This window comes from Neomonachus schauinslandi, chromosome 4, assembly GCF_002201575.2.
Source record: "Neomonachus schauinslandi chromosome 4, ASM220157v2, whole genome shotgun sequence".
Classification (NCBI taxonomy): Eukaryota; Metazoa; Chordata; class Mammalia; order Carnivora; family Phocidae; genus Neomonachus; species Neomonachus schauinslandi.
The window spans coordinates 60656627-60682341 of record NC_058406.1 but is presented as its reverse complement, the minus strand read 5'-3'; the positions used below and the strand labels follow the sequence as shown (position 1 = coordinate 60682341).

Genomic DNA, 25715 nt, shown 5'->3' with positions numbered 1-25715 from the left:
TAAAAAGAATGACAGCTTCCTTTTCTCTGCATTTGTGTTGGCAACCCCAGGCGCTAAGTCACTAGTTGAAAATACATTGTCATAGATGAATGTTATAAGGTTGAGGGGAAAAGTGTCGTATCGCTGGGAATATACTTTTATACTTTCATGGACAGTTTGGATGATAATGCTTATGAGTAAGAGGTAAAGAATCAATAGCTTCTTATGAGAAAGATTTCAGAGAGAGAGAGAATCTCTTCCCAGAATTGCAAAGAATAGAATATAAGAATTAAAGCAAATGCTTTTTCAAGTAAGAAAGATAATATTTCACTTGTGCTCTTTTCCAGTCTGTTGAAGAAACAGGCCTCATAGACTTTTAAAATCCCAGACTCACAAAAAATATTCTGTTTACTTGACTTAGTGACTTCAAGAATCTTACTCTTCATTTCCTGGCTTGACTATCGCAGAGAAGCATATGAGGGGAGGCTGCTTCTTCCGTGTTGAAATTATAGATGCTGTGAAACCACATTCTGTGGACTTCAGTGTAACTTGACTGCTCCTTGAACAGAGAGGACTAGGGGAGGACTGTAGATGGCCTTCTGGTCAGCGTCTATATGTGTGATTTTTTTTTTTTTTTTGCATGATTAAACTTTAATTTTTCTGAATGGTAAGAATGCCTCAATCCATATTCACATTTTGATTATTGAAGTAGGAAGTCGTGGCTTTCAGGTGAATATTTAAATGCAGCATCATCTTTTAGTCCACATAAAACACTTTCCTATGAGGTATGTCTCTACAGGTTTGAATCTCCCTTGTACACAACAAAGGCATTACTGAGACACCCAATGAAAGCTTAATCTTAGTGGATAAATGTAAAAGGACTTAGGCAGCACAGTGTGACACAGGATTTGATTATATTCCCAGTATTTTAAGTACTCGTTTTAATGTTTAAAGTGCAATTAAAGGTAGATATGGAGGAACTTTTAAGCTATTTCAATTTTTTTCGTCTCCTCCTGCTAGAGCTGCATTTACCTGTAGATATTTATTCTTACAGAGTAATGTCTATATTTGTCTCATTGATGAATTGAGTCATAAATTATCAGTGTGAGGACATATGCTCTCCCTTAAGACAAATAACTAGTTACTGTTTATAGTTGGAATTTAATGATTTCAACTTTTATTTTCATTAAGCATACATTCATTCTGTAATATTTATGAGTACGGAGGCACTTGTCTAATTAGGCATTATTGTACAGGAAAATATTGACTAAACCACAGTATCTAATATAAAGTATAAACATATTTGTATGAGCTCATCTGTATAATCAAGATAGAACTATTAATATGAGTAATAGTAGGACATATAAATTCATGTGTCATGGCCAATTTGAAGACAATAGAGCAGCATCCACGAAGATTTTGCCGTGAACCCTTGGACTAAAGAATGGAGAGAGAGAAGCAATTTGTATTAGTTTGGAAGAGTATTGGATCCACTGGGTTGGGATGCATGGTATGTTATTGGGCTGAAAGCTAGTTGTTTTTAACTGAATTTACATATTTGTACTGAGTTTGTGCACTTAAAGTGTCCATGGGACCTCAAGCTAGTGAACCCAAAACAAAGTAGTTAAAATCAGGACACTAATGGAGAAAATGGTGAATTTAAACTATAGTAAAACCATGCTCTATGCTAGGGGGTGAGGAAATGATTCAAAACTAAGGTCAGGACTTATAATTGGTTCAAAACAGACAATATGGCTACTGATTGCAGGAAGAGTGTTAACAGCAGCTCCTGAGAGAGCTGTCCATGGTCACTGTAAGGAGAATGGACAAACACCTGAGTGAACATGGACAGTTGAGCTGTTGTGCTCGTGCAAAAGGGGGCAGTGTCTGTCTGGCTGGAGGGTGTAATCTCTGTGGAAGCAGGGTCCTGGCCTGCCTTTTTCTCTACTGTGTTCTTAAAACCTAGCATGTTGCCTGACACATAGGAGGTGCTCAATATGCATTTCATGAATGAATCTATGGAAGTGGGTAGAAAGGTAAAGAACAACTCAGAACCTCAGTTATGAGAGGGGGAGCAGAGTTCATCCTGATTTTGCTGGACTGGTGTTGACTGTGGATGTGTGAGCGGTTGGCACTTTTGGTCAGGTGTGTATCAACTTGGCAAGGCAGGAAGTACAAACTGTGGAAGTTACTGATACATACATATAGATAGTGGCCAAATGGAGAGGACCCCTAGGGATATAAAAGGGAGGACAGGCTGAATTCCATGAGTTCTGATGTTTTGGAGAGAACGATTTTCCATTTGTCATCCCGGGGTGGTAACAGTGCAAAGTTAGTTAAGAGAAGCAATAGTAGGTCCGTGACAGTGGGTGCACTCTGTTTGAAGGCCTTTTGGCAAGCAGAGTGGTCTTAGTTTTACTACAATGGGTCATTACAAAAAAAAAAAAATGTTTTACAAACTTGCCATGTTATAGCTAATGGGCATTGGGTATTATTTAACTTGTCTGGGCCTTATGTTCTTTTTAAATTAAATTAAATTGAATTTATTTATTTATTTTAGAGAGAGAGCGGGTGAGTTTGAGTGGGGAGGTGGGGCAGATAGAGAGAGAGAGGCAGAGAATCTCAGGTGGACTCTGTGATAAGCGAGGAGCCTGATGCGGGGCTCAATCTCACCAGCCTGAGATGATGACCTGAGCCGAAACCAAGAGCTGAACGCTTAACCAACTGAGCCACCCAGGTGCCCCCTTACTTTTTAGATCTAGAAAAAGAAAATAGCTATTCCATGGGATTAAATGAGATATTTGTAAAGTGCTTACCTCCTTGTTTGGTACACAGTAGGTGCATACATAATCATGATCAGGTTTTTATTTATTTTTCCTCAGCAAATAGTCACTGCAATTACTATTCTTCATATAATGCACAGGGTGAAATCACAAGAAAGAAATGTATTAGACAATACTTAATGTGTATGATTTCATAGAGGGGGAAAGACTGAAATTCATAAAGAAATCATTGTTTGATTTTGTGTCATGTAATTTCTACAATGACTTACAGAGAGAATTAGCCCCATTTTATAGTCAAGAAAACAGAGGCTTAGAGAGGTTAACTGGAAGAGCCAAAGTCAAAGCTAGTCAGCAGCCGAGTCATGATTGAAACACCTCGTTTCATCTTACAGAAGAAATTATTATTTTCCCTCAGTCTCATGTTGTGCGAAATAATAGTGATGCAAAAGAAGGAAGAGTTATCAGTGACAGGAAGAGAGAAGACGGTGAAGGGTTTGGAGCCTGATTGAATGTGCAGGGCAGAAAGTCAGAGGTGCCTTGTAGGGCATGGAATCATGGCGCCGCACCAACCAGTGAACATCGTGTCTTTACCATAAAGACCAAGAGCAGATGCTTTTAGCTTCAATACCTGCAGGGAACCATGCAGAGGCAAATAGAATTGGGTGGGAGCCGGAGTTGCTTACTAACACGCCTTCAAGGTCATTTTTTCCCTCCTAGTGACAAAAAATATTAAGTATGTGCCCTCGCAGTTCTTTCATGTAGAAAGTTCTTTTAGACAAAAATTTCTATATAAAAACTTGCTTCGTTTCTAAGACAATAAATAAAATTAGTGTTGAAAATCACATTCCATGGCCCTGAAACATTTTGAGCTTTTACTTGTAGGCAAAGTCTTGCCCCAGTGTCTGCATGAAAATGAGAGAAAGAAATGAGAGGGAAGCTAAATTGCACAGCAAGGTTAGAGAGAAATTGGAAAACTGAAATGAGTTTATATGGGAGGTCAGGTACCCCTGCCTCTTGAAGGCCATTCATTCTCCTGATCTTTCTTCTCTAAGGGACTGACTCAAAATGAGCCAGAGTGTGATTCAGCCTTTTGAAATAAAATAACACAATTAATAGAAGCTACGAAAGAAAGGTAGGGGAATGCTCATTTTTCTTATTATGTGAACAACTCTCAGAGCCAAAAGTGAGAGTCATCATATCAATATTAAAGATGGTAGATATGAATATTTTTGGGAGTGCAGAACAAGTATAATATTGCCTTCTAGCTAATTGTGCAATTAATGAGAACCATTGATTGAACAACTAGCAAATAGGAGTTGTTTTTCTTTAAAAAAAATGTGAGATGCTTAAGAGAGGGTGAGATCATAGTCCCTAAAGTTTCTGAAGTGGTACAAATAAGATAGAGAACAACTGTCCTTGATCTGCTGTGTTCCCTACCGAGAGACAGATTTTATAAAATGGAGATAAAGAATGAGTGGTTGAAGTATGCGTTCCTTTGAGAAACAGTGGTCATCTGGTGCCTGTCAAGGTAGTTGGGAGATAAGAACAAATGGAATTGTACTTAAGGGGTTCTGTTGCTTAAAGGCTTTTTAGAGTTTGTTTTTTACTGCTGTGTAGCATCTCTCAAATCTTTGTGGAAACTCTGATAAGTCTCTGTGTCTATACTTAAAATTCTAAGCCCTGTCATGGAGAATCGTTTGGGCTGGAGGGTGTGAAGGAAAAGGATAAGAGGAAAGACAGGTATTTCTTCCCTTAAAGTCTGTATCAGCTGTTACAGCCATCTGTGTAGCTGCCAAGCAGAAATAAAAGAAACAGAGAAAAGAGTAAGGAGCACACAGAGAGGAGAAAACAAGGAAGCTAGGCAGCATTTAAGTGTAGGGTATTTCATTTGAAAATATATTCTATAAAAAACTGTTGTAAACACAGATCTGTCGATGAAAAACTCAAAAGCAGGTTTGTATTTATCTGACCCCCAGCATATGCCATGACTTTCAGGCTGTGTGTCTTCCTTCCAGAGATTCAGTGTGTATGTGGCTTTCTTGGAGATTTTTGAAATGCTTTTGGGTAGTAAGAACGGAACCATTTCTGGCTTTGGTTAATCTAGGCTGCGTATCTGTTAGCATCCCATCAGCACACGGCCTCCCTCTCCTAGAAGCCCTCTTACTGATTCCATGTGCCCATCTCTGCCCAGCTCTGGCACCCTTTGCCTTCTTCAGAGGACAGCCCTGGGCTATGGAGCTGCTTCATGTGCCTGCACAGAGAGCCTGGAGGAGCCAAGGAGTTTACCTTCCCCTGGCGGGGCGGGGGACAGAGGGGTAGTAGGAGCCACATCTGACTGGAGCACTCGATCCTCAAGGGAGGAAAAATTCTAATATGATTTAGACCTCAGAGGTCCTTGTGGGATCAGGCTGAGGTTGAGATGTTGCTTGAAATAGCTCCCTTGATCGACTTCTTCCCTTCCCTGCCCTGCTTCCCCCACACCTATAAAAGTTTCTCCTGGAGCATATCCTTAATACATCACTTGCACATGAATCATGAATCCTGACCTCAGCATCTGCTTTGGGGGAACCCAAAATAAGACAACATGTCCTCCTACACACACACATACACACACACACACACACACACAAGCATCACCTCAGAATATCTTTAAAGTGTCTTGGTATTAATACAAATGCATCGATCTTTCTAGTACACCTTGCTAGCTGGGTATGGGTGGTATTACAGTAGATAAAAATTTAAATTTTATGCACAGAGAATATTGTGGCTACTCAAGATGATAATGAATAAGCGCTCTTACTGAACAAGTAAGATTATTCAGTTTCTTCTACAATAAAATAGATACAAAGGCTTTCCAATAAAGTGGCTTTCAAAAATAAATAAATAAATACAGTTGGTTTTCAGTTAAATGTGATTTCCTATTGAACACTTCTAGAGGGGCGGCTGGGTGGCTCAGCTGGTTAAGCGTCTGCCTTCAGCTCAGGTCATGATCTCAGGGTGGGATCGAGCCCCGCTTAGTCGGGCTCCCTACTCAGCGGGGATTCTGCTTCTCCCTCTGCCTCTATTCCTCCCCACCCCCCAGCTTATGCTCGCTCACTCTCTCTCTCTCTCTCAAATAAGTAAAAAATCTTTTTTTTTTAAAAAAAACTTCTAGAGACTCACAGATTACATTGGTTTTTCTTTATCTTGACAATTATGTGCAATATATGTGAAATGGGCACTAAGTCTATTAACCTATATTAAAAATTTTTAGTATGATTATTACTCACCTAATTCCCACAATTAAACCAAGTGCTTTATGGAAAAACAATGATATCATCATTTTTATTTTTTAGATATAAAGACTGTTTCATCATCTTCATCCAGAAGTCGCCCATGTTCTAGTTGCAGTGAAGATGAGTCTGCACCGGGAGATAGAGAGGCCCACACCGAAAACGGCCTGAACAGAAGGGACAGAAGTTCATCTTCTCAGGAGTTGAGTGAAAGTGATGAGCCAGGAAAATCCCACCTTCCAACTGAGGATTACTTAGAAGTTGAAATTGAAGACCAAGAAATCGTAACAGCAGATGTAGAGACCAAGCCTCTGCCCACAGAGGAACGCTTGGAGAATGTTCTTGAAGAAGAAACGGAGAAAGGAACCCAAGTGGTTGCAGAGGGCTTATCTGAGAAGTCCAGGGAACATGTTTCCACAGAAGAAAAAGAAAAGGATAAAAGTAGGCTTTGGGAAGGAAGCACTGCTAAGGTGAAGGACAAAAAGGCAGGTCCCCATAGGGTGGAAAAAGATGGTAAGTATGGCCATTGAGCGGACCTGCCACTGTTCCCATGCATGGAAACTGATTTGGGTCCTTACATTTCTGCCAAAGCTTGGGAAATGTGTTTGTGATAATGCCAGAGCCATTCAATTTTTTTCTTATTTCTCTCTTCGTCACATAATCATACATGTACTTTCAGCTTGCTGTTTTCCTTCTATTGCATTTTAAAAGTTACTTGATAAATCTTACATAGTTTGTTTCCTATTTTCTGTAAATTCCTTCTGTGGTAATTCTATCTCAAGAATCAAATAAAACAGTATGTGTCTGAAGGCAAGGTATGTGTGGCTTTTTAGAGGTGATTTAATATTAGAAATACTATTCGTTTTTAGCTATATATTCACTTATAGATACATATACATACACACACACACACACACACACACACACACACGCATACATAGCTAACATTGGTAGGTGCTTACTATGTGCCAGTTCTAAACATTTATATATATTAACTCATCTACTCCTTACAACAGCTCAGTATCCCCTGAGTTAGGTTCTCTTATCATCATGTCTTTTTTTCACAGGTGACAAAATTGTGGCTCAGAGAGGTTAAGTAAGTTGTCAAGATTATATAGCTCCTAAGAAGCATTCCTAGGATTTGAAGTCAAGCAGAATGGCTCCGGTTTTTAAAGATTTTTCTATTTTATCTGTGCAATAGGAATTTAAATTTAGATAAAAATATGACAGTTTCATAGAAAACTCCAAACTTTACTTTGAGTTCTTCTCTGAAACTGAGTGATTTCGATTTCCTGACCCAGTGGTCACTGGGTGAGTATGCAGGACAGTTCCATTTGACGTGGGAAGAGTGAAGAGTGTCCCACAATAATCAGGTCCCGGGACCTTAGACATGTGGAAGGTCTGATGCCTCTCTCAACTTTAGAGGGACAGTTAAAGGACCAAGTTGTGTCCTGTAGACAGCTGGATCGTGCCTGCCAGATGTTTGGCTCTCACATAGCATCCTGTGCCCTGTCACTCCTCTTCTTCCCCTGTTCTCTCTCATCTGTCTCCCCTGCCAACATGGTGGGCATTCTTCTTGATTCCGAGATAAAATCTGTTTTCACATTTTAATATTACTAAAATCATCTGTTTTAAAGCTTATGATTACTTGTAATGTCTCTAACATTTTTTTTAGGACCTTAAGAGCTGTTATTAAACCACTGGGGCCTGCATCTAGAAATTGAGGATGTTGAATAGTTATCTTTCCATTCAATCATTATTATTCACCTTCTGCTACGTGCAGGGCACCATGGTCAATAAAAAATGTGTAAGAGAGGGTGCCTCCCATCACATGTTAAGAGGAAGGAGTGGCACCAATAATTGGACAAAGGTCAGTAGTCATTCATAAAACCAGAGACGGTACAAACGCTATGGAGTGTCAAAAGAAGGGGAAAGTCCCATTTGGTTAAGTATACCTTGAACGTTTTTGTGAAGGATTTTTTTGAGGAAGGCTTTAAAGGTTAGATATGATTTTTAAGATTGAATGGAGGAAGATAAAAGCATTCCAGATAGTGGGGTGTAGCAAATTCAGATAACTCTAGAATATACAGTTTGACAAACTTCGACCCACAGGCCCCATCTGGCCTACTGCCTTTTTTCCTTCTTTTGCACTGCCTGTGAGCTAAGAATGTTTTAAAAATCTTTTGTTTGTTTTTAAAATTTTTCAGTGGTTTGAAAAAAATCAAAAGAATAATATGTGGTGACATGAAAAAATTAAATTCAAATTTCAGTGTCAGAAAATAAAGTTTCACTGGAACAGAGCTATGCTCATTTGCTTACATATTATTAACAGCTACTCTTGCATTGCAAGGGCAGAGTTAAGTAGTTGCAGCGGAGACTTCCCGACAGCTCACAAAGCCCTAAGAATTCACTACGTGGCCCTTACTAGAAAAAGTTTACCAACTTCTGCCCTGGGATTAAATACCTCTGAGATTTTCAAAGGGGTTTTTCCATATGTGAGTTAAGATTCTTGTTAAAGTATATTTGAAACCCTTTTACAAAGTAATTCAAGTCTTTGATCGTGGATTTCATTGTTCAGTTCTAGAACATATCCTGTACAATCTAGGAAATTTGTAGTTTGGTAAGCTGCCGCCCAAAAAATGTAGAGATGCTAAGTTCAGTAGTAACAGTGACATTATTTCTCTTACTTCCTCTTCAGAAAACTAGATTGTTTACCTGGACTTGTGTATACAGACATCTTTTTGTAAAGTAAGATGTACGTACTGTAGGCTGTATTTAGGTGATGGATGGAATAGCAGAAACATTGGGCTAGAATCATGCCACTCGGAAGAAAGTGAGGTGGTGTTTTTTTTCTGGATATGTGAAATGAAAAGTGTGTAGGTTTATCATTTTTCTGACGTATTATGGGAAGTCTGTGTTCTTGACTTGATAACATCTATAATTCTAAAGCATTTTGTTATCTTTTTATTAAGGCAGGTTCAACACTAGATGGCAAGGTTTGTGACTTTTTATCTTTCTTAAGCTTTAATAAATGTCACAGGCCTCTTTGTCAGTGTTTATTTTTCGTTAACAGCTTACGACATAACATGAAATAACAGTCAGAATGTAGAGGAAAGTAGATTTAAAAAAATTACCCATAGATGTAGCACACACACAAAAAATCACCTTCAACATTTGGTCAGGTTTTTTTATTTCTAACCTTAGGGTTTACAAAGTTATGTTGTCATATTTTTTATAAAATATTATGTCCTGCTTTTTATTCATATTGTTATAACATAAGCATTTTTATGTTATTATGTAATCTTTATAAATATGTTCAATGTCTGTATGTTATCCCATTCTGTGGTTTTCTTATAACCATTCCCCTATTATTGATACTTATATTTTTCCCTATTTTCACTATTATTAATAGTACTCTAATATCTTATTACCTAAGGTAATTTAAAATCTATAATTATTTTCTTAGGCTAGGTTCCTAAGAGTATAATTTCTGGATCACATATTAAGGCTTTTGATAAAATTTTTTTCTTATAAAGGATTGGTTGAAAAATTTAAACAATACAGAGCAGAGAGAATGAAAAGAAAGCTAGTGTTCCTTGTCCCACCTCTACTCTTTCCCATGCAACAGAGTCATAACTGCGAATATTTTTTAAGCCTGATTCCAGAAAAATTTCTCTCTATACACATATATAAATGTATTCATATATTACATATATACATATATCTTTATAGACAGATGGAAACATTATACATTTTGTTTTACCACTTGCCTTTTTTTTTCACTTATTACTGTATCTTCAGTACCTTTTCATATTAGCACATATAACTGTACTTTATTCTTAATCACTGTACATAGTATTCTACTGTATTGCTTTAGTATTTTATAACTTTGCAAATTTTCTTAAAAATATGTTGCCTTCTGTGCAAGAACTGATAGATTTGTTCTATGACTCATCTTCCACAAAAGAACAAAATTTCTGGGTTATGGAGGCCCAGAGGCAGAGGGAATAAAGTACAGTGGAAAATAAAACATTAATAGATTTAAAAAAAAAAACATGTAAAATGTTCAGAAAGATGTAGAAGGATTAATGCTTTCAAAACCCAAGGATGCATAGACTATAACTCTTGAGTGCTGATGTGAAATGATACAATAAATCTGTAAATATTTAAAATAACAGATGAAGAGAGGTCATAAATAGTCTCAAAGTCCCTTATATGAATAAATATTTCTAAGAAAATTTCAGATAAAATAAACCAGGTCTTGACTTGCCTGATGCCAAGCAAAGAGGTTATGGCTAGTTCCTCTTTCTTGATGGAGTCTTCTGTTAGATGGCTCAGGGAGAGAGGGATGGAACCAAAGTTAATGCTTGAAGAGAAGGTCATGTAGGTGACCATGGTGCATTCGATCAGAAGGCATGGTAAAGAGTGAAATGTGTATTATTTTATTTAGATCTCTGATTAGAACCTTAGGTCAAAATGGGGGCCGAGATAATGTGTAGAAGATTATCTCTCATATTTGTTTGGTGCTAATTACGAACTGTGATTATGTTAGGGATAGGTCTGTGGGCTATAAAATTACACTCAGGTAATGATGTTTTATAGCGTACAAAGGAATACAACTTAATCTGAATTGTTTTCACTTAAGATCATAAGAGTGGTTAAAGTAGTAAAGTTCTACATTCAATACCTTTGTGCCTTTCAGAGAGAGATAACATAAAGCGATATTTTTCCTTCTATTTTATATGTCTCACTTAACTGGGCTTTGTCCAGTCCACCAACAGATCAGGTGAATTGATACAAAAGATGTGTTATACACAGTGAAGTGGATAAAATAAAAGATTATAATTGCTAGCTACAATGGGACAGGGTACTTGGGAGGTAATTCAGTATGATAGGGCATAGTGTTATTGTAATGTGTTTATTTTTCTCTGTTATCTTCAGTTTAAGCTGTCTTAATGCACTATGACATGCTCTTTGCTTTATGTTCTAATAGTAGAACAATTTAGGTAGATTAATTTGTGAAGTTAGTATAATTTATACATTACAAATATAAATAAAATGTTAAGAACAGAATGTTGTAATAAAAAGTATACTGTGAAATGTATATGGAAGCAGGCATTTTATTCTTTTATATGTGAATGAGAAGAGGTCATAGTGCTTGGCCAGATAGTCTAAGCCTAAGTAATGTAATGGCTAAAGTCATATGCAGTCTGATCATCACGCAGCCAAGTTGGGTGGTCCTGATGAGAGAACATGACAATCATGCGTTGTGAGTTGCGGTCTAAGTGCAATTTCTGGATGAATTGTGAAAGCACGTAGTTATTTGTTCCAATAGATTTCCTCTGCCAATAAATAGTTTTTTGGTTATCTGCTTTATGCCACACTGTTCTTAGTGTGAGCGTGATGAAGTCCCTGTCCATATTGGAGTTTATGTTCTAGTGCGAGAGATGCCTGACAAGTGAAAAATAAACAAGTACTGGGGTATTCTGGCCTAAGTGTAGAAGAAAAACAAATCAGGGTAAGAGGAGGGAGCAACGGGTTGAGGAAGGGCTGGTATTTCAGGGATGGCCTTTCTGATGAGGGAACATTTGAGCAGAGACCTGAATGAAGTGCAGGGGAGAGCCACTTTGCCAGCTGCAAAAAGCGCGCAGGAAGCAGAGGGAAGAGCAAATGCGGGGCCTCTAAACCGGGAGCTGAGTGAAGGATCCGGAAGGGAGGCTGGTGTGACAGACGCAAACAGATGAACAGAAAGTGGCGGAAGATGAGGCAGAGGGAGAAACTTGTATGCCATGGGGAGGATTTGATTCTGAGATGGGAAGCCATTGGAAAGGTTTGAGCATACAAATGACGTGATCTAAAAGTTGCAGAAAGATGATTCTATACCATTCTATACTGTGTGGAGGATAGACATTAGCTCTCCACAGCTGTCGTCTCTGAACAGCTGTGGGCTTGGGTTTGTAATTAATCCTGGGTTTGTGTGGGCTGTGCTTTGATGCCAGGGGGGAAGCAGGAGCATCTTCACCGCGTAGGTAGATGGTGTTAGTCATGAAGTTTGTCATGGTGACTTGCTGGGAAGGTAATTGATTGGTTACACAGAGAATGATCTAATCACACGCGTGGTATTCGAGGGCACCAGGAACTTGGGATAAACTTGGATAGATCTTTACTCTGCCTTTATAGCCTTCTTCTTAAAATTCCAATGAAAAGTTCTTGGCAAAACTTTCTTCTGATAGTGAATTGCTCAGGGTTATTAGTATGTTTTGAGATGGGATCAGTTTCTTTTGTTTCAAAACAAGCAGAGAAGAGGGGATGAATTTAGAAAGCTTGCCTACTAACATTGAAAACGGTATCCTTGCCACCAGTTTTCAATTATGAAATTATCAAATATAGAAAGAATTGATGGAAATTGTAACATTGTTAGCAAAGCACAGAGACATACAGCCTTCCATCATTACAGGTGAAATTGTTTGTTGATACCTCCTTTTTTTGAAGAATATATAAAAAACATATATCAAAAGCTTCTAAAAATATGCTCTTTGAGCGAGCAAGTCCAATTCCAGGAATTTGCCCAAAGGGAATAGTCAGAAAAAAATACAAAAATGATTATAAGTCATATTTAAAATAGCTTTATAATCACACACACACGCACAAATGGAAATAACTCAGTATTCAAATCAGGCAACTGGTTAATCAAATTTTAGTAAAAACTTATTAGAACATTCTATGTAGTTACTGAAGAATCTTTTTTTATTTAATGGTATGTGGAAATAGTCACAATATATTGCTAAATGAATAAAATGGGGTACAAAATGCTATGTATACTAAGAGGAGAGTAAAAAAGATACATAGAGATTCACCCAAATGTTAACTAGTAGTTCTGAGTGGTGAAACTAGGATAATTTTTGTTTTTTCCTTTGTACTTTATAATCTTTTAAAGCTTTCAGTAAGAATATGTACTATTTTCCTGTTTGGGGGATACTGTATATATTATTTTAAAATATATTTGTTTTCATAATAAAAAAGCTAACATCAGGTAATAATATTTTGGTATTTAACAAACATCTTAAACTATCCTATATCATTCAAGTGGAAAAAGCGCTTTTCTAAGAATTCTAAGAATTCTCTCCACTTTGCTTTGAAGGCTGTGAGAATGGACAGTTACCTTTGCTTTTAATGGTCATCTTTCTATATAGAGAGGGAAGGAGAGGAGCCTCGGCGGGTGAAGGGCTAAGTAGTTAAGGACACAAAGTGATGTATCACAGTGCTGGCGCCGGGCTCCGCGGGCACAATCCTCCTTTCCTCTAGGTGGAAACCCTCAAGGCTAGACCCTAGCCAAGTTCTTGCTTTTAAGGTTCAGTTTCAGAACATCTGAGGAAAAAAAATGACCAAGTGAGGCCTTTTCTGGTCTCACACCTAATAAGTCCTTGATGCTCAGGCCAGGGTCCCATTCTTGCTGAATCTGTAGCAAGCCAACACCTAACTGTATATCTACTTCCAAAAGCCTACTCATCTACTTCCAAAGCCTAACCCTCCAGGGGCAAGCCAGCAGACGTGGCCAGGTGGTGAGGACAGTCCTGAGACAGAGGGACTACATGCTTCACTGTCCATTCTGAGTGAGTTGTAATTTCCAAATTATGCTAGTACTGTTTGGCTTCTTAGAGTAGTCTGGTTCAATAGCTGCTAATTGCTTATTTTAATTATTATTTATTATTATTATTATAAACCATATTTCTTTAAAAAATTCATTGGGGTATAATTGATGTATATTACATTTTCTTAGGTGTATAACATAATGATTTGATATTTGTATGATAAACCATATTTATTTATAGTCTGGCTACCTGGAAACAAAATCCAGATGTCTCATAGGCTCTGATGAAACAAAACTTCAAGTCATTGCTATGAAATCAGACTTGGTCCCATCCCCCTGTCCTACCATCTTTGGGATTTCGATTGTTCCATCAGCCAAGCAGATTTATACACAAGGATCTAAAATACTGCTTATTTATTAAACTCACTAGTTATATACTGTTAACATTATTACAGTGGGCAAGATGATATTTAATTTTTATGTACTATGTTTATAAAGTTCCTAAAATAAAGGTTTACTTGATAACAAACTCAACTATAATCTAATTGTCATGAGTTGATGTCATCTCTAAACTATATTATTGTGAAAATCTTTTTTACTTGTTTATCGGATAAATGAGGAAAATTGATGTTCAAAAAAATTTTTTAATAGAATACATTTGAACTATTTTATGTACCTCTTTTCATTTCCATGTTTGTTCTCAAGATTAATAAAGTTAAGTCATTCCATTTTTTTCCCCAAAGACACATGAGGCAGACATTTCACTATTTGCTTCCAAACACAGATGAATCAGTGAGTAACTAATTACCCCTTAGCAATTCACCTTAAAGTGAGCAAGAGACCACATTCTAGTTCTGTTTTTTTCCAAGTACAGTCTTTGGATCAACTGAATCAGAATACATGAAAGGAAAGAGAGAAAAAAAGAAAGAAGGGAGGGAGGGAGGAAAGGGAGATATGTTCTTACCTAGGAGGGCAGACCTAGGTCTAGTGTTATTCCAGTGAGCTTTAATTAACCAGAAGATGGCATAATGGTAGGTGTCAGGGATTTAGGTACATGGATCATGAGATGATAGGTAAGGGATGTAGACAGGGACATGTCAGAAATTATAGACAAATTTAATTGATATTACAGTGTTGCCTAGAATCATACCAGATTCAGTGATAATACTTAAAGTAGGCATGCTCATCATCATCATGGCTATTATTTATTAAATGCTTAGGCACCTGCTAATAAGTGAAAGATAATCATGTACTACATATATTACTTTAATCCTTCTAATAACTACTGAGTAGATATCTTTTTTTTGACGGATGGGTAAACCGAGGTTTAGGCTTAGGTCAAAGAACTCACCGAAGGTAACATGGTTAGTATGGAGTATAGGACTTGAACTTAGGTCATTGGGTTTCTGAAGTTCCGTGGCTGGTTATCAGCTGCAGAGAACAGGAATTTCTACAACAGCTTTTACTGTCAAATATATAAGAATCATGCACTGGCTTTTTTTGTTCTGTCCACGTGGAGTGAGTATTGGGGTCAAATCACTAAAATCTACTAATGGATGAAATGCTCATAGTATAGTCAGCACTGGTAGTCTTAGCAATTTCAAAGAGCAGTGATGACTGGTGTTATAAAAGCCATAACGTGTTTCTAGAAAGGAAAAAGCAACTAAACCTTGTTTTCCATCATTTCATTGCATGTGCATTTGGCTAATCTGTCACTGCTTCTGGCTGTTGTCTTTTTAAAGTATTTCTTTGCATGGATTTCTTTACTTTGTGATCTGCCATTGTGTTTTCTTTTTTGAAATCACAGCTTGGAAACAATCTTCATAGATTTTTTAAAGAACAAGGTCACATTTTAATGTGAATACTTTAAAATTAACCCCACTTGCTGAAAGGATGTGCAATAGCTCAGCAGTGTTCCCATGACCCGTTTTTATGCCTTTTGATATTTCCTATGATCTCCAATCAGTTGGACAGACTGTCGCTGAGGCTGTGGAACCTGGCAGCCACCGGCACTATGACACCGAGTCTGGTGTTAGCAGCACGAACGAGGTGAAGCACTCGAGGAAGCTGGAGATTGACACGGGTGCAGGTAAGGGCACATCATTACCTAAGAAAGACCTTTAGAAATCCTCTGCGAAAGACAGCCCCCCACCCTTGTTTCCTCCTTCTTCCACCTAATGAATTTGATGGCAGGAGGTGACTGAGAGGCCTTAAGGGGAGCTTTAAAGCTGACATCAGATACGAATGTTACTATTCTTTTTTGAATATATTAGTGCCTAGATTGGAGGGAAAAAAGAACTTTCGAGCATAAAAGATATATTGGTAGGGATTTTCAGATCGGTCTTATTTTGTAGTCGGCCTCCCAGTTAGGTAGGAAGATTTGCCTAACTGACACACTGGAGACAGGGAGGGCCAAGACACATTTCACAATGGTTTATTTGAACTTCTTATTTTTTTTAATTAGGGAAGAATTCATTGCCATCAGCATATGACCTGGCTCTTGGTGATGAGTATTCCAGCTGCAAGATTGCCAATTACAGTGATTCAACAGACCATGACTCATATCCATCAGGTCAAACACCCTGTGTCCTTGAAATCAGGTTTCCCCATATTTAGTAGAGGACTTTTTAAAACTGTCCTGATTTGAATATATGTATGTATATACGGGGGGGGAGAGTTATTCATTTTATTCATCATATGGTCACATTACCCCCACCTCTGATTTTTAACGGCAGTCATTAAGCACTGTGAAGTATTTGAGATTTTACCCTATTTTCAAGCAAACAAGTTTGCCAGCTACAGTTTCATGGTGTGAGCAGAAGACACAAGATTCCTGGGTCAGAGAAAAAGGACTTTATTACAACAAATAGGAGCCAGAATATTTGCACTCACGCTGGTTCCCTGAGCTCCAGTTCCCTCTGGGGAATGTGGAGAGGGCCAGGTGGCACATGAACCTGAATAGACGAGTTACAGGAGGAGGACCCTGACTGCTTAGGGAATCCAAATCTTTGTGTGGTGAGCATTCCACAGGGAATCCAAATCTTTGTATGGTGAGCATTCCACCAGAGGAGTTCTGGTATACCTCCCAGACATTCTGCAATGCAGGCACAGTAGCTGTTATTGATCAAATCTGGTTCGAGCAAGAAAATGTAATTTATCATAAACAGTGGAAGGGAAGGATGGAAGGAAGACTGGGTAGGGCCTTCTGTGTGCCAGAAACTGTGCGAAGCGTTTTATGGTTCACTATCACGAGGATTCTCTGAGTCAAGCATTTCTGCTCCCATGTTATGGATGAAAGAATGAAGGCTTAGAGAAGCGTTGTTTCCCAAGTTCATACAAATAGTAAGTGGCAGAGCTGGCATTCTCATACAGCTCTGTCTGACCCCTAAGTACACACTCATTGCACGAAATCAAATTGCCTGTTTGTGAATATCGCTTGCTCTCTTATATTCTTCTTTTTTTTTTTTCTCGAAAGCCCAGGAGGTTATTATCAAAAACCATGTCATGTTTTCACACTCATACTTCTTAGAAGGATTTCAATTACTCTTTCTCCCTTACTTCAGAAATGTCATGTCTGACTCCCCTATGGTGTGCATGTTCATATAATAGCTCAGCCTGGACGCCATTAGCCCTTTCTCTTCTAGAATTTAGGCATAGCATATTGTTATATGGTGGCTGAGCAGTTTTATTCTCCTGTTTTCCTTAATGTTCTTTAATTAATCCATAAATTTAAAGACCAGCTTAGCAAAACAGAGGACTTTATTTAAGTGTTTTTCGTAACTGACTTTTTAACATACTTTCATGCAGGAATTTGAATAGCAACAGATATACTATTAAAGAGACTTGACACACATTATTTTAATTTAATTTTATTTTTAATCCAACAATAATCCATAATGAGATACAATGGACGGATGAAATAAAATTATTTCAGGTGAATTGGCTACATGTTCTCTGAATGAACATTTGGCTCCATATTTCCCTCTGGCAGCTTGTAGGTACAATTTAGTAAATAACTGCTGTGATGTGCTGAGGGCCACCTATAAAAGTCAACACCAACCCTATTGATAGACTTGAAATTTCTGTTACTTCTTTGAAAGAAGTCACCAAAAGTTACCTTCCAAATATATTTTTTGACGGAAATGTAATATCGTCTATAACTGCCTTACTTCAAAATGGTTTATTGTGATAGCTGGCAAAAGGCCAAGAGAATGCAACAAAGGGCAGCTGTGTTTTGTGTTAGGAGGAGGAAATGGAGTTAGACAGTCCTGGATGGGGTATCAGAACAGGGAAGAAGTGGTGAATAAAATCAGGGCTCTAGGTTTCTGATAGATCCTTGGTAATGAGGTGGGGTGTGGGGGTTAGATGGCTGGCCAAAAAGACAAGCAATACAAAATATGAGGAAGACATATTTCCCTACTTTATAAGTTTACATAATTTGGAGGTTGGCACACTGGTATGATAACTTCTAGCATCTAGTCTAGTGTCTTTTTTTTTTTTTTTAAGATTTTATTTATTTATTTAACAGAGAGAGACACTGCTAGAGAGGGGGAATGGGAGAGGGAGAAGCAGGCTTGCCAACAAGCAGGGAGCCCCATGCGGGGCTGGATCCCAGGACCCTGGGACCATGACCTGAGCCAAAGGCAGACGCTTAACGACTGAGCCACCCAGGCGCCCCTAGTCTAGTGTCTTCTATAAGTGAGAAAGATTAGATTGATAGCAAAATCATTAAGATGACCGTTTTAGAAGTTCCTATCTCCCTAAGTATTATCTGCATTTGGAAAATGTAAATGGTTTGGGTATTTGGCATGACATCCTTTTATTTATTTTGCATGGGTCATTTCAACAGAAATGCATGTATTTGTTAAATAACAAGAAATGCATTTGAAGCCTTTAAGAAACATATTGAGCCTAGATTTATTGAAATATGATGGCTAGTACAGCCAGATTTGCCAGGGAATTATGGATGAGAACTTATGAAATACTTCAAGAAGGTTATTTATGTTGAAATTTGTCCCAGACTACAAAATCCGGTCTTGTTCTCTGATCCTGTTTTGCCAAAGGCAAAACAGTTTCTGAACATAGACGGAAGGTATCCTGACCTATAATACAAATTGGTGTCTTTAGTAAAGAGCCTTACTTTGAGCTACAAAGTTATTTGATGACTAAATCTAGATATAGTAGCTTTAAAATGTGGGAGTAATACATGGGATAATAATCAGCTCACACTGTATTGTGATTGTGTTGCTGAATACCCACAAGAGTACAAGAAACACAAGCTGGGGACACGCATATTATGATGCTCTAGGGCATAATGATTTCTAAGAAGATGAAATACTGTTTTTTTATTACATAATTTTTCTGCAAGTCCTAATATTTCAAATGAAAGTAGGCAGTGTGTGTGTGTATGTGAGAGACTGAGAGAGAGAGAAGGCAGGGGAAGATTAAGATAAGGAGATTTTGTTTGTTTTCAACATTTGTGACATTCACTTTTCCTTTAATATCAATGTGTCCGTTAAGTAGATAGCACTTCTTTTCCTCTCGAAGAGCCATTATTAAATCATGGTGCATGTTATAGTTGATGGCATCATAGGATCGAGGAAATGTTTTATATATAATATCAATAGCTTCTTGATATTATACATATCTCATATATGGTTATATAGACTATCTCCTCCCTGGGCACTTTGATTAAAGTAACTGTGTTTTCTAACCTTATTTTATAGCACCACACAGGAATTTCGTGTTGGAGGAACAAGCAACACTCAGCTCCGACACAGAATCCAAGCAAGGTGCATCGGAAGTGTACACACTGGAGAAGAAAGAAGCAGTGGAGGGTGATGAACTTCCCCAGCACGGGGATGCTGACACAACAAAAGAGAAAGGGGGTGCAGCACAGTGGGGAAAAGCAGTGGGGGTTAATGAGGTTCCCTTGGGGGAGGGGAAGCCAACAGCCCCTGCTTTAATAGGACGATTTACTGAGGAAAGAGAGATCCCTCGGGGCATAGCAAGCGGGGCAGAGGCAGAAGCAGAAGGGGATCCAAGGCTGGATAAAGAGGAGTCAAGCCCCAGGGGAAAAGAAGCCACCAGAGCCGCTGGAGGTCTGAAAGAAGATGAGGCTCCTGAGGAGCCGGTCTTGCTGCCCACAGTGCCCGAGACTGAGAAGGTGGCTGCCGAGGAGGAGCGGGGCTCCCAGAAGGCAGTGCTTGCAAGTGAGGCAGCAGCTCTAGACTCAGAGCGTACTCAGGAGGCAGCAGCCATGAGGGAGACAGTGACACAGGGGAAGAGAGAGGCTGAGAGAGGCTTGGCCGTGAGTGCTGCAGGGTCTGAAAAGCCTGAGGTGAACAGTGAAGAGCAAGTATCTACAGCCCTAGAGGACCTGGGAGCCGCGGGAGAGGCTGCCTCTGAGAGAGAAGGTGGTTCAGAAGAGGCAGCGCTTGGGGGCGAGGAACCGGCCGAAGAGCGGGAGGCAGCCATGGGACCGGGGACACCCTTGAGCTCCTCAACTTGGGAGAAGGCCGAGGCAGCCCCGACGGGGCTTTCGGAGGGCAGCCTGGAAGATGCTGAAAGGGAGGAGATTGGGACTGAGGCGGAATCTAATAAAGAAGATGACAAGAAGGAAATGCTCCCCGAGGAATTAGGTGTAGCAAGAGAGAGGACGAAAGCTGAGAGGCCAGAATCACCTCTGGAGGAAACTGAATCTGAGAGGGAAGAGGTGACCAGGGCAAATGCATGGCCGGGTGAAGACATTTTAGAAGAAGAGCACAAGTTTAAAGGGGAAGAGCAGGAAACCGTGAAGGAAGTGAGATCTGAGGAAGAGACACAAGTCTCCCAAAATGAAATGGAGTGTGATGCCCAGGGTGAAGCAGCCACGGGGCCGTTGGAGTTGACTGACGACGCAGGCCCGCAAGGAGGAGATTCACTGAGAGAGAGGGGGGGGGCCATGTTTGAAGCGGTACCTGGGTATGAAGAGTCACTGGAAAACACAACTGCTCTGAGGAAACAGGAAGGAGGGGAAAGCCCGAGAGAAGCCCGGGACCGCGAGCACAAAGGCAGAGCAGAGTTGCTCCCCAGAGAGAACGGGGCGGCCTCCGGGCAGGACCAGGGGCCGGGGCCTGACGGGGAGGGTGTGTCAGGAGCTCCTAAAACGGAGCTAGCAGGAAGGGGGCAGGCACCGGAGGCAATGATCGCAGCCCCAACTGGGGCCCAGGAGCGCGCAGCCAAAGATCAAGATGGCCTCGCTGGACTGGAAGGAGGGGATGAGGAAGGGCCTTTGCAAAGGCAGCAAGGAGCGGGGGTCACAGCGATGACCCAAGAAGATGTTTCTGAGGAAGATTCTGTGACGGCAGAAAAGCTAAGTGAAGAAGCTATGGATGAGGAGGCAGATAAAGAGTGCGCTCGGGGGACAGGAGTGAGGAGGAACGGGGACACGGAGGGGGACGGGAGCTTGCAAGGAGGCGCGGTGGTGGCTGAGGAAGATCTCCACCAAGGAGAAGAAGCGGCAGGAACGGCCGCAGAGAAGAGGGAGGTGTTGGCAGATTTGAAGACAGCTGAGGGGAAAACAGAGGCAAATAAAGCCTCCTCCCTGTCAGATGTTGCTGGCAAGGAAACTTGGCACAAAGTGGAGGAGTTACTAGGGAAACCGGCAGCTGCCGAGAAGGTGGTGGCAGGGGAAAGAGCGCTGAGCAGGGAGGAGGTGCGGGCGGTGGAGGAGGTGACGGGGACTTGGGCACCAGAGGCTGAGGTGGGGGCTCCACGAGAACCTTCCGGCCCGGGAGGGCAGGCCCCACAGCTAGGGCAGGATCCAGAGGGCGGGGGAGCTGCAACCACGCAGCGGGCAGAGGCCGTGGGAGAGGAGCCCGGCCCGGGGAGCGGTGACCAAGGGCAGGAGTTGGGTGCAGGCGAGGAATTCAGCCCAGAAGTGTCCCGAGGGAGAAAGTCAGAGCCTAGGGGAGAGAGTCTACAGGGCGTGCAAACGCTCCCTGTGAAACCTGATTACACGGAAAGCCAAGAGAGGCAAGAGTGTACAGTGCAAAGAGAAAAGGAGCACGTGCAAACGCAGATGTCTCCTTGAACAACATGAAGGCCTAAGAGACTTTGGGGCAGAAGGTGAGTTTAAGCCCGCTCTGTTTGCAGGATTAAACAGAGTCCCCACCTGAGGTTCCCTCCCCTTTGGTCAGGCTCAAACCTTCATCAGTCCCTGCATACACCTGCACCCCGCGGTGTCAATTCTCAAATCTATGTTGCTTGGCCTCAAGCCCCTGAGGACAGGAGCTGGGGAAGACCGTGGTGGGGCCAACGCACACACAGGGACCCACTTCTACTCCTTTTGCACCCATAAGTCATGTTCTCTGCTCTGCAAGCACAGCTCTCTGAAGAGGTGAAATCCATGTCTCTTTCCAGGGCCCTGGAGATGAAATAAAAGAGAATGGGCCACAGGGACATACCACAGACAAAAAGAATCAAACTCTATTCCCAAATCCATTTCCCGTTTAGTGTTTAAAAGGATGACTCTGATTATTTACCTTTAAATGGGCTCTATGCCCTCATTTCTGCAGTTTTTGTGAAGTTTAATATGTACACAGCATAAATTATAAAATATGAAAAATATATACACATAAAAATATATGTAAAATAGTGCAGATTGTAACTAAAGGCCAAAATTATTTTTAGCATTTCCTGTATTCCTGCTATTTCCCTGATGCCATCATATCCCTAGTGCCCAGTTTCTACTATCCTGAGTGATTTTACGCACAGTCCTATCCTTTTTTATTATTTTTCAGGATATTTGAAAGATGTCTTCTGGAAGACTTAAAGACTGGAGAAAGATTAACCCAAGCATCTCACTTAGAACTTTGGATTTTTACCTTTTTTTTTTTTTTAAATCCTCGTGCTTGTCTGAGCTGGTTCCCAGTCTAGCAGTGCTGGTCAGGAGCACAGTGAGCACCTTGAAAATAACTGGATCCATCTGTAGGACCCTCTTTAGGGGCAGCGGTTCCTAATGGAGGACTGTGAAGCTGTTATGTATTCAACATAGCTAACGTATCTCTATTCAAATCCAATTGATAGTTTTCAAATGTTTGACTTTTACCAAAGATCACCCGAAAGGCTCAGTCCTCACATCTGGGGTTTGTTTAAATTCCTTTTTTATTTATAATCAAATATTAGTTCCGGTTTCATACATTAGAGTTTTATTTAAAGTCTGTGGCTTGGGGCTTTAATGACTTGGTTTGTGAAAATGAGCTCTAAAGGTCCTTCCGTGTACACTCAATACTAAAGATTGTGCCAGCCCTGTAAATCCTTCCAGAAAGGGATTCTATGGCATGTAGATTCACTTACAGTTAGAAATATTTATTCATCCTTTTTATGCCAGAAGAGTAAAGTGGCAATCTTATTTCAAAATGCCCTTTGCTTTTTTTTTTTGTATGTGTTTCTGTCGTTTTGCTTTCAAAGGTAGACTTAAATGCTTGTGGCATTTTGTCCCTGGGGGCCTTATTTATAGGTCCATTCAAATGTAAATCAAAGTAGTAAATAATTTAGCTGACTGAAATGAGTAACAATAATTATAGCAGGTAAACATTGCACATCAGCACATACATCAACATTCTAGACTCCGGATTCTTTGGTTGATGTCATTTGATGGAAAAGAAACTTGGATTAAATTAGTGTGCTGCTCACCTGCCCAAGTTCTGTTATTTCAAACCTGTGAACTAACCTTGCAGGGCATTGTAAATCAACAGTCAGAATCACTTTCTAAATTACCCGTTGATATTACTAGAAATAGCTGTGCATCAGTGTGCCTACTGGGGATTTTGATTTCCTTGAAGACATCTTTATTCCTATACCAGGACCCTAAAGGGCACATGTGTTTGGCCATCTTTTCTCCCATGAGGAGGTGAAACAAAATTTCCTAAAGCAGCGATTCTCCAGCTGGACTACACATTAGACTTGCGTGGAGCACTTTCATGAATGATTCAACCCCTGGCCCCCTGGCCCACAGAGATTTGGGTTTAATTAGTTTTAGATGGGTATAGACGTCAGGTGTTTTGTTTTTTGGGTTTTTTTTTGGTGTGTGTTTTTTACAATTCGGTTGATTCTACTATGTAGCTAAAATTAAGGACTGCCCTAAATCATCATATAATCTATGCTGACTGCCCTACACTCTAGGCCCCTAGGGACCAGGGATATTATCTTTATAGGTATGTTGCATTTTAATAAAGGAGTCCTTGAAGGATCAAAGATATAATGGACCTGTGGTTCTCAAAATGTGGTCCCTTGATGAGGATATCAGCATCCCCTGGAACTGCTCCAAAAATACTCATTCCCGCCCTCACCTCACACCTATTAAATTGGAAACTCTGTGGCTGGGGCCTCCCAGTGGGTGTTTTAATAAGCCCTCCAGGTAATTCTGATGTACTCTAAAGTCCGGAACTGCTCTCATGGACTCTGGATTGTACTGAGGATTAGTCTCAGCTGGAAAACGGATTGCAGAAGCATTGTGAACTTTCTCTCTTTGTCTCTTTTTCTGTGTCTCTATTTTTCTCCTTTTCTCTAGGAAAGGGTACTCACTCTAAAAGTGATGGATTCATCTTGAAGCTTATTTTTATTATGACCGTAATGATGTGTTTATGACATCTTCCAGCCCCACCCCCTACCGAGGATGAGCACCTCTCACAGCACACCACAGATCACCATTGTCTGTCAGGTTTTATGAGTGGGTTTCATCTACAGTATATCTAATTTCATTTATTACTGAGCTGCATTACTGTGGAGCCCGACAGTATTTGTTTCCTGATCTCAACCTCAATGCTACAGAGCACTTTGAATACATAGCACCTTATGAGAAAGATTGTAAACTTGTTAATTCTATTGAAGAATGAGTTTTGTACAATGTGCTAAATGGAAATTGCATTGAATTATTTTTATATTTAACACATTCCGTCAAAACATTCTGTAACATAATCCTACAATCTGCATGTGGGTTTAAGTGTGAAATTCAGTGTTGGGATATTTTGATTAAATGAATTTCTTTCTCGGCAAATACTATGTTGATAAAACTATTTGCATGTTCAACTGAGCTGATTCCCCCCCTAGTTTCATTATTAAAAGCATAAATAAGCTGTATGTTTACAAATAAGACATGTAAATGATTCTTTATAAATAAGACTAGACTCTGAAAAATCTTCTTTGTCCTTTCCTTATGAATTTAAACTCTATAAAGCAGAGAAAGTTTGTTTCATTGGGTTGTTTATATTGACTGTCTGCAAACACGTCTGCATTCTTACATGTCTTTCCCATACATGAGATAATGTTAGAGAAGAAAATTATCACCATTTCATGAATAAGTAAATAAAAGCTCAGTAAAGTTAAATGGCTTGTCGAAAATCATGGTCAATCTCAGGTCTTCTGACCCTAAACTCTGATGTTCTTCATCTCACACACTATCTTCTAGGAAGAGGTATAGTAAATACACAGCAAGATACTATATGTGCACTTCTACATGTTTTTGTTTACTTGTGGAAGGAAGGAAAAGACTTACAAAGAAAGTAAGGAAGGGTGAGTTTGAGAGTGACTTTGAGAGAATTCCAGCTGTATTTATTTCCTGTTCTCTTGCACCTCTTACAGAGGGCCACAGTGGCAGAAAACTTCTTTTAAAAGATGCATTTGGGGGCGCCGGTGGCTCAGTCAGTTAAGCGTCTGCCTTCGACTCAGGTCATGATCCCAGGGTCCTGGGATCAAGTCCTGCATTGGGCTCCTTGCTCAGTGGGGAGCCTGCTTCTCCCTTTCCCTCTGCTGCTCCCCCTGCTTGTGCTCACACTCTTTCTCTCTCTCTCCCTGTGTCAAATAAATAAATAAAATCTTAAAAAAAAAAGATGCATTTGGGTGGTTTGGAAGAGTCAATAACAAATCTCATTAATATATGCTATATCAGCACAGAGGGAGTTATATTTCCAGCCAATCAAAGAATATGGTAAGTTATTTAAATAATTCAAGAGAAAACTAGACAACCAAAGTAAAGGTAGGCAGAATTAGGCTGTGTAAAATTTATTTATTTATTTATTTATTTATTTATTTATTTATTTATTTATT

The 25715-nt window shown here is 39.8% G+C and overlaps 1 protein-coding gene across 1 annotated transcript in view; it reads left to right on the top strand.

Moving 5' to 3' along the window:
* ERICH3 (glutamate rich 3) overlaps window positions 1-21699 on the top strand; it is a 78178-nt gene extending 56479 nt beyond the window's left edge. Inside the window, exons 12-15 of the mRNA XM_021678138.1 lie at window positions 6098-6547; window positions 16090-16128; window positions 17106-17108; window positions 19352-21699. Of these exons, the coding sequence (XP_021533813.1) occupies window positions 6098-6547; window positions 16090-16128; window positions 17106-17108; window positions 19352-21699 (2840 nt within the window). The remainder of the gene's footprint in view (window positions 1-6097; window positions 6548-16089; window positions 16129-17105; window positions 17109-19351) is intronic.
* Window positions 21700-25715: the final 4016 nt, after the last annotated feature.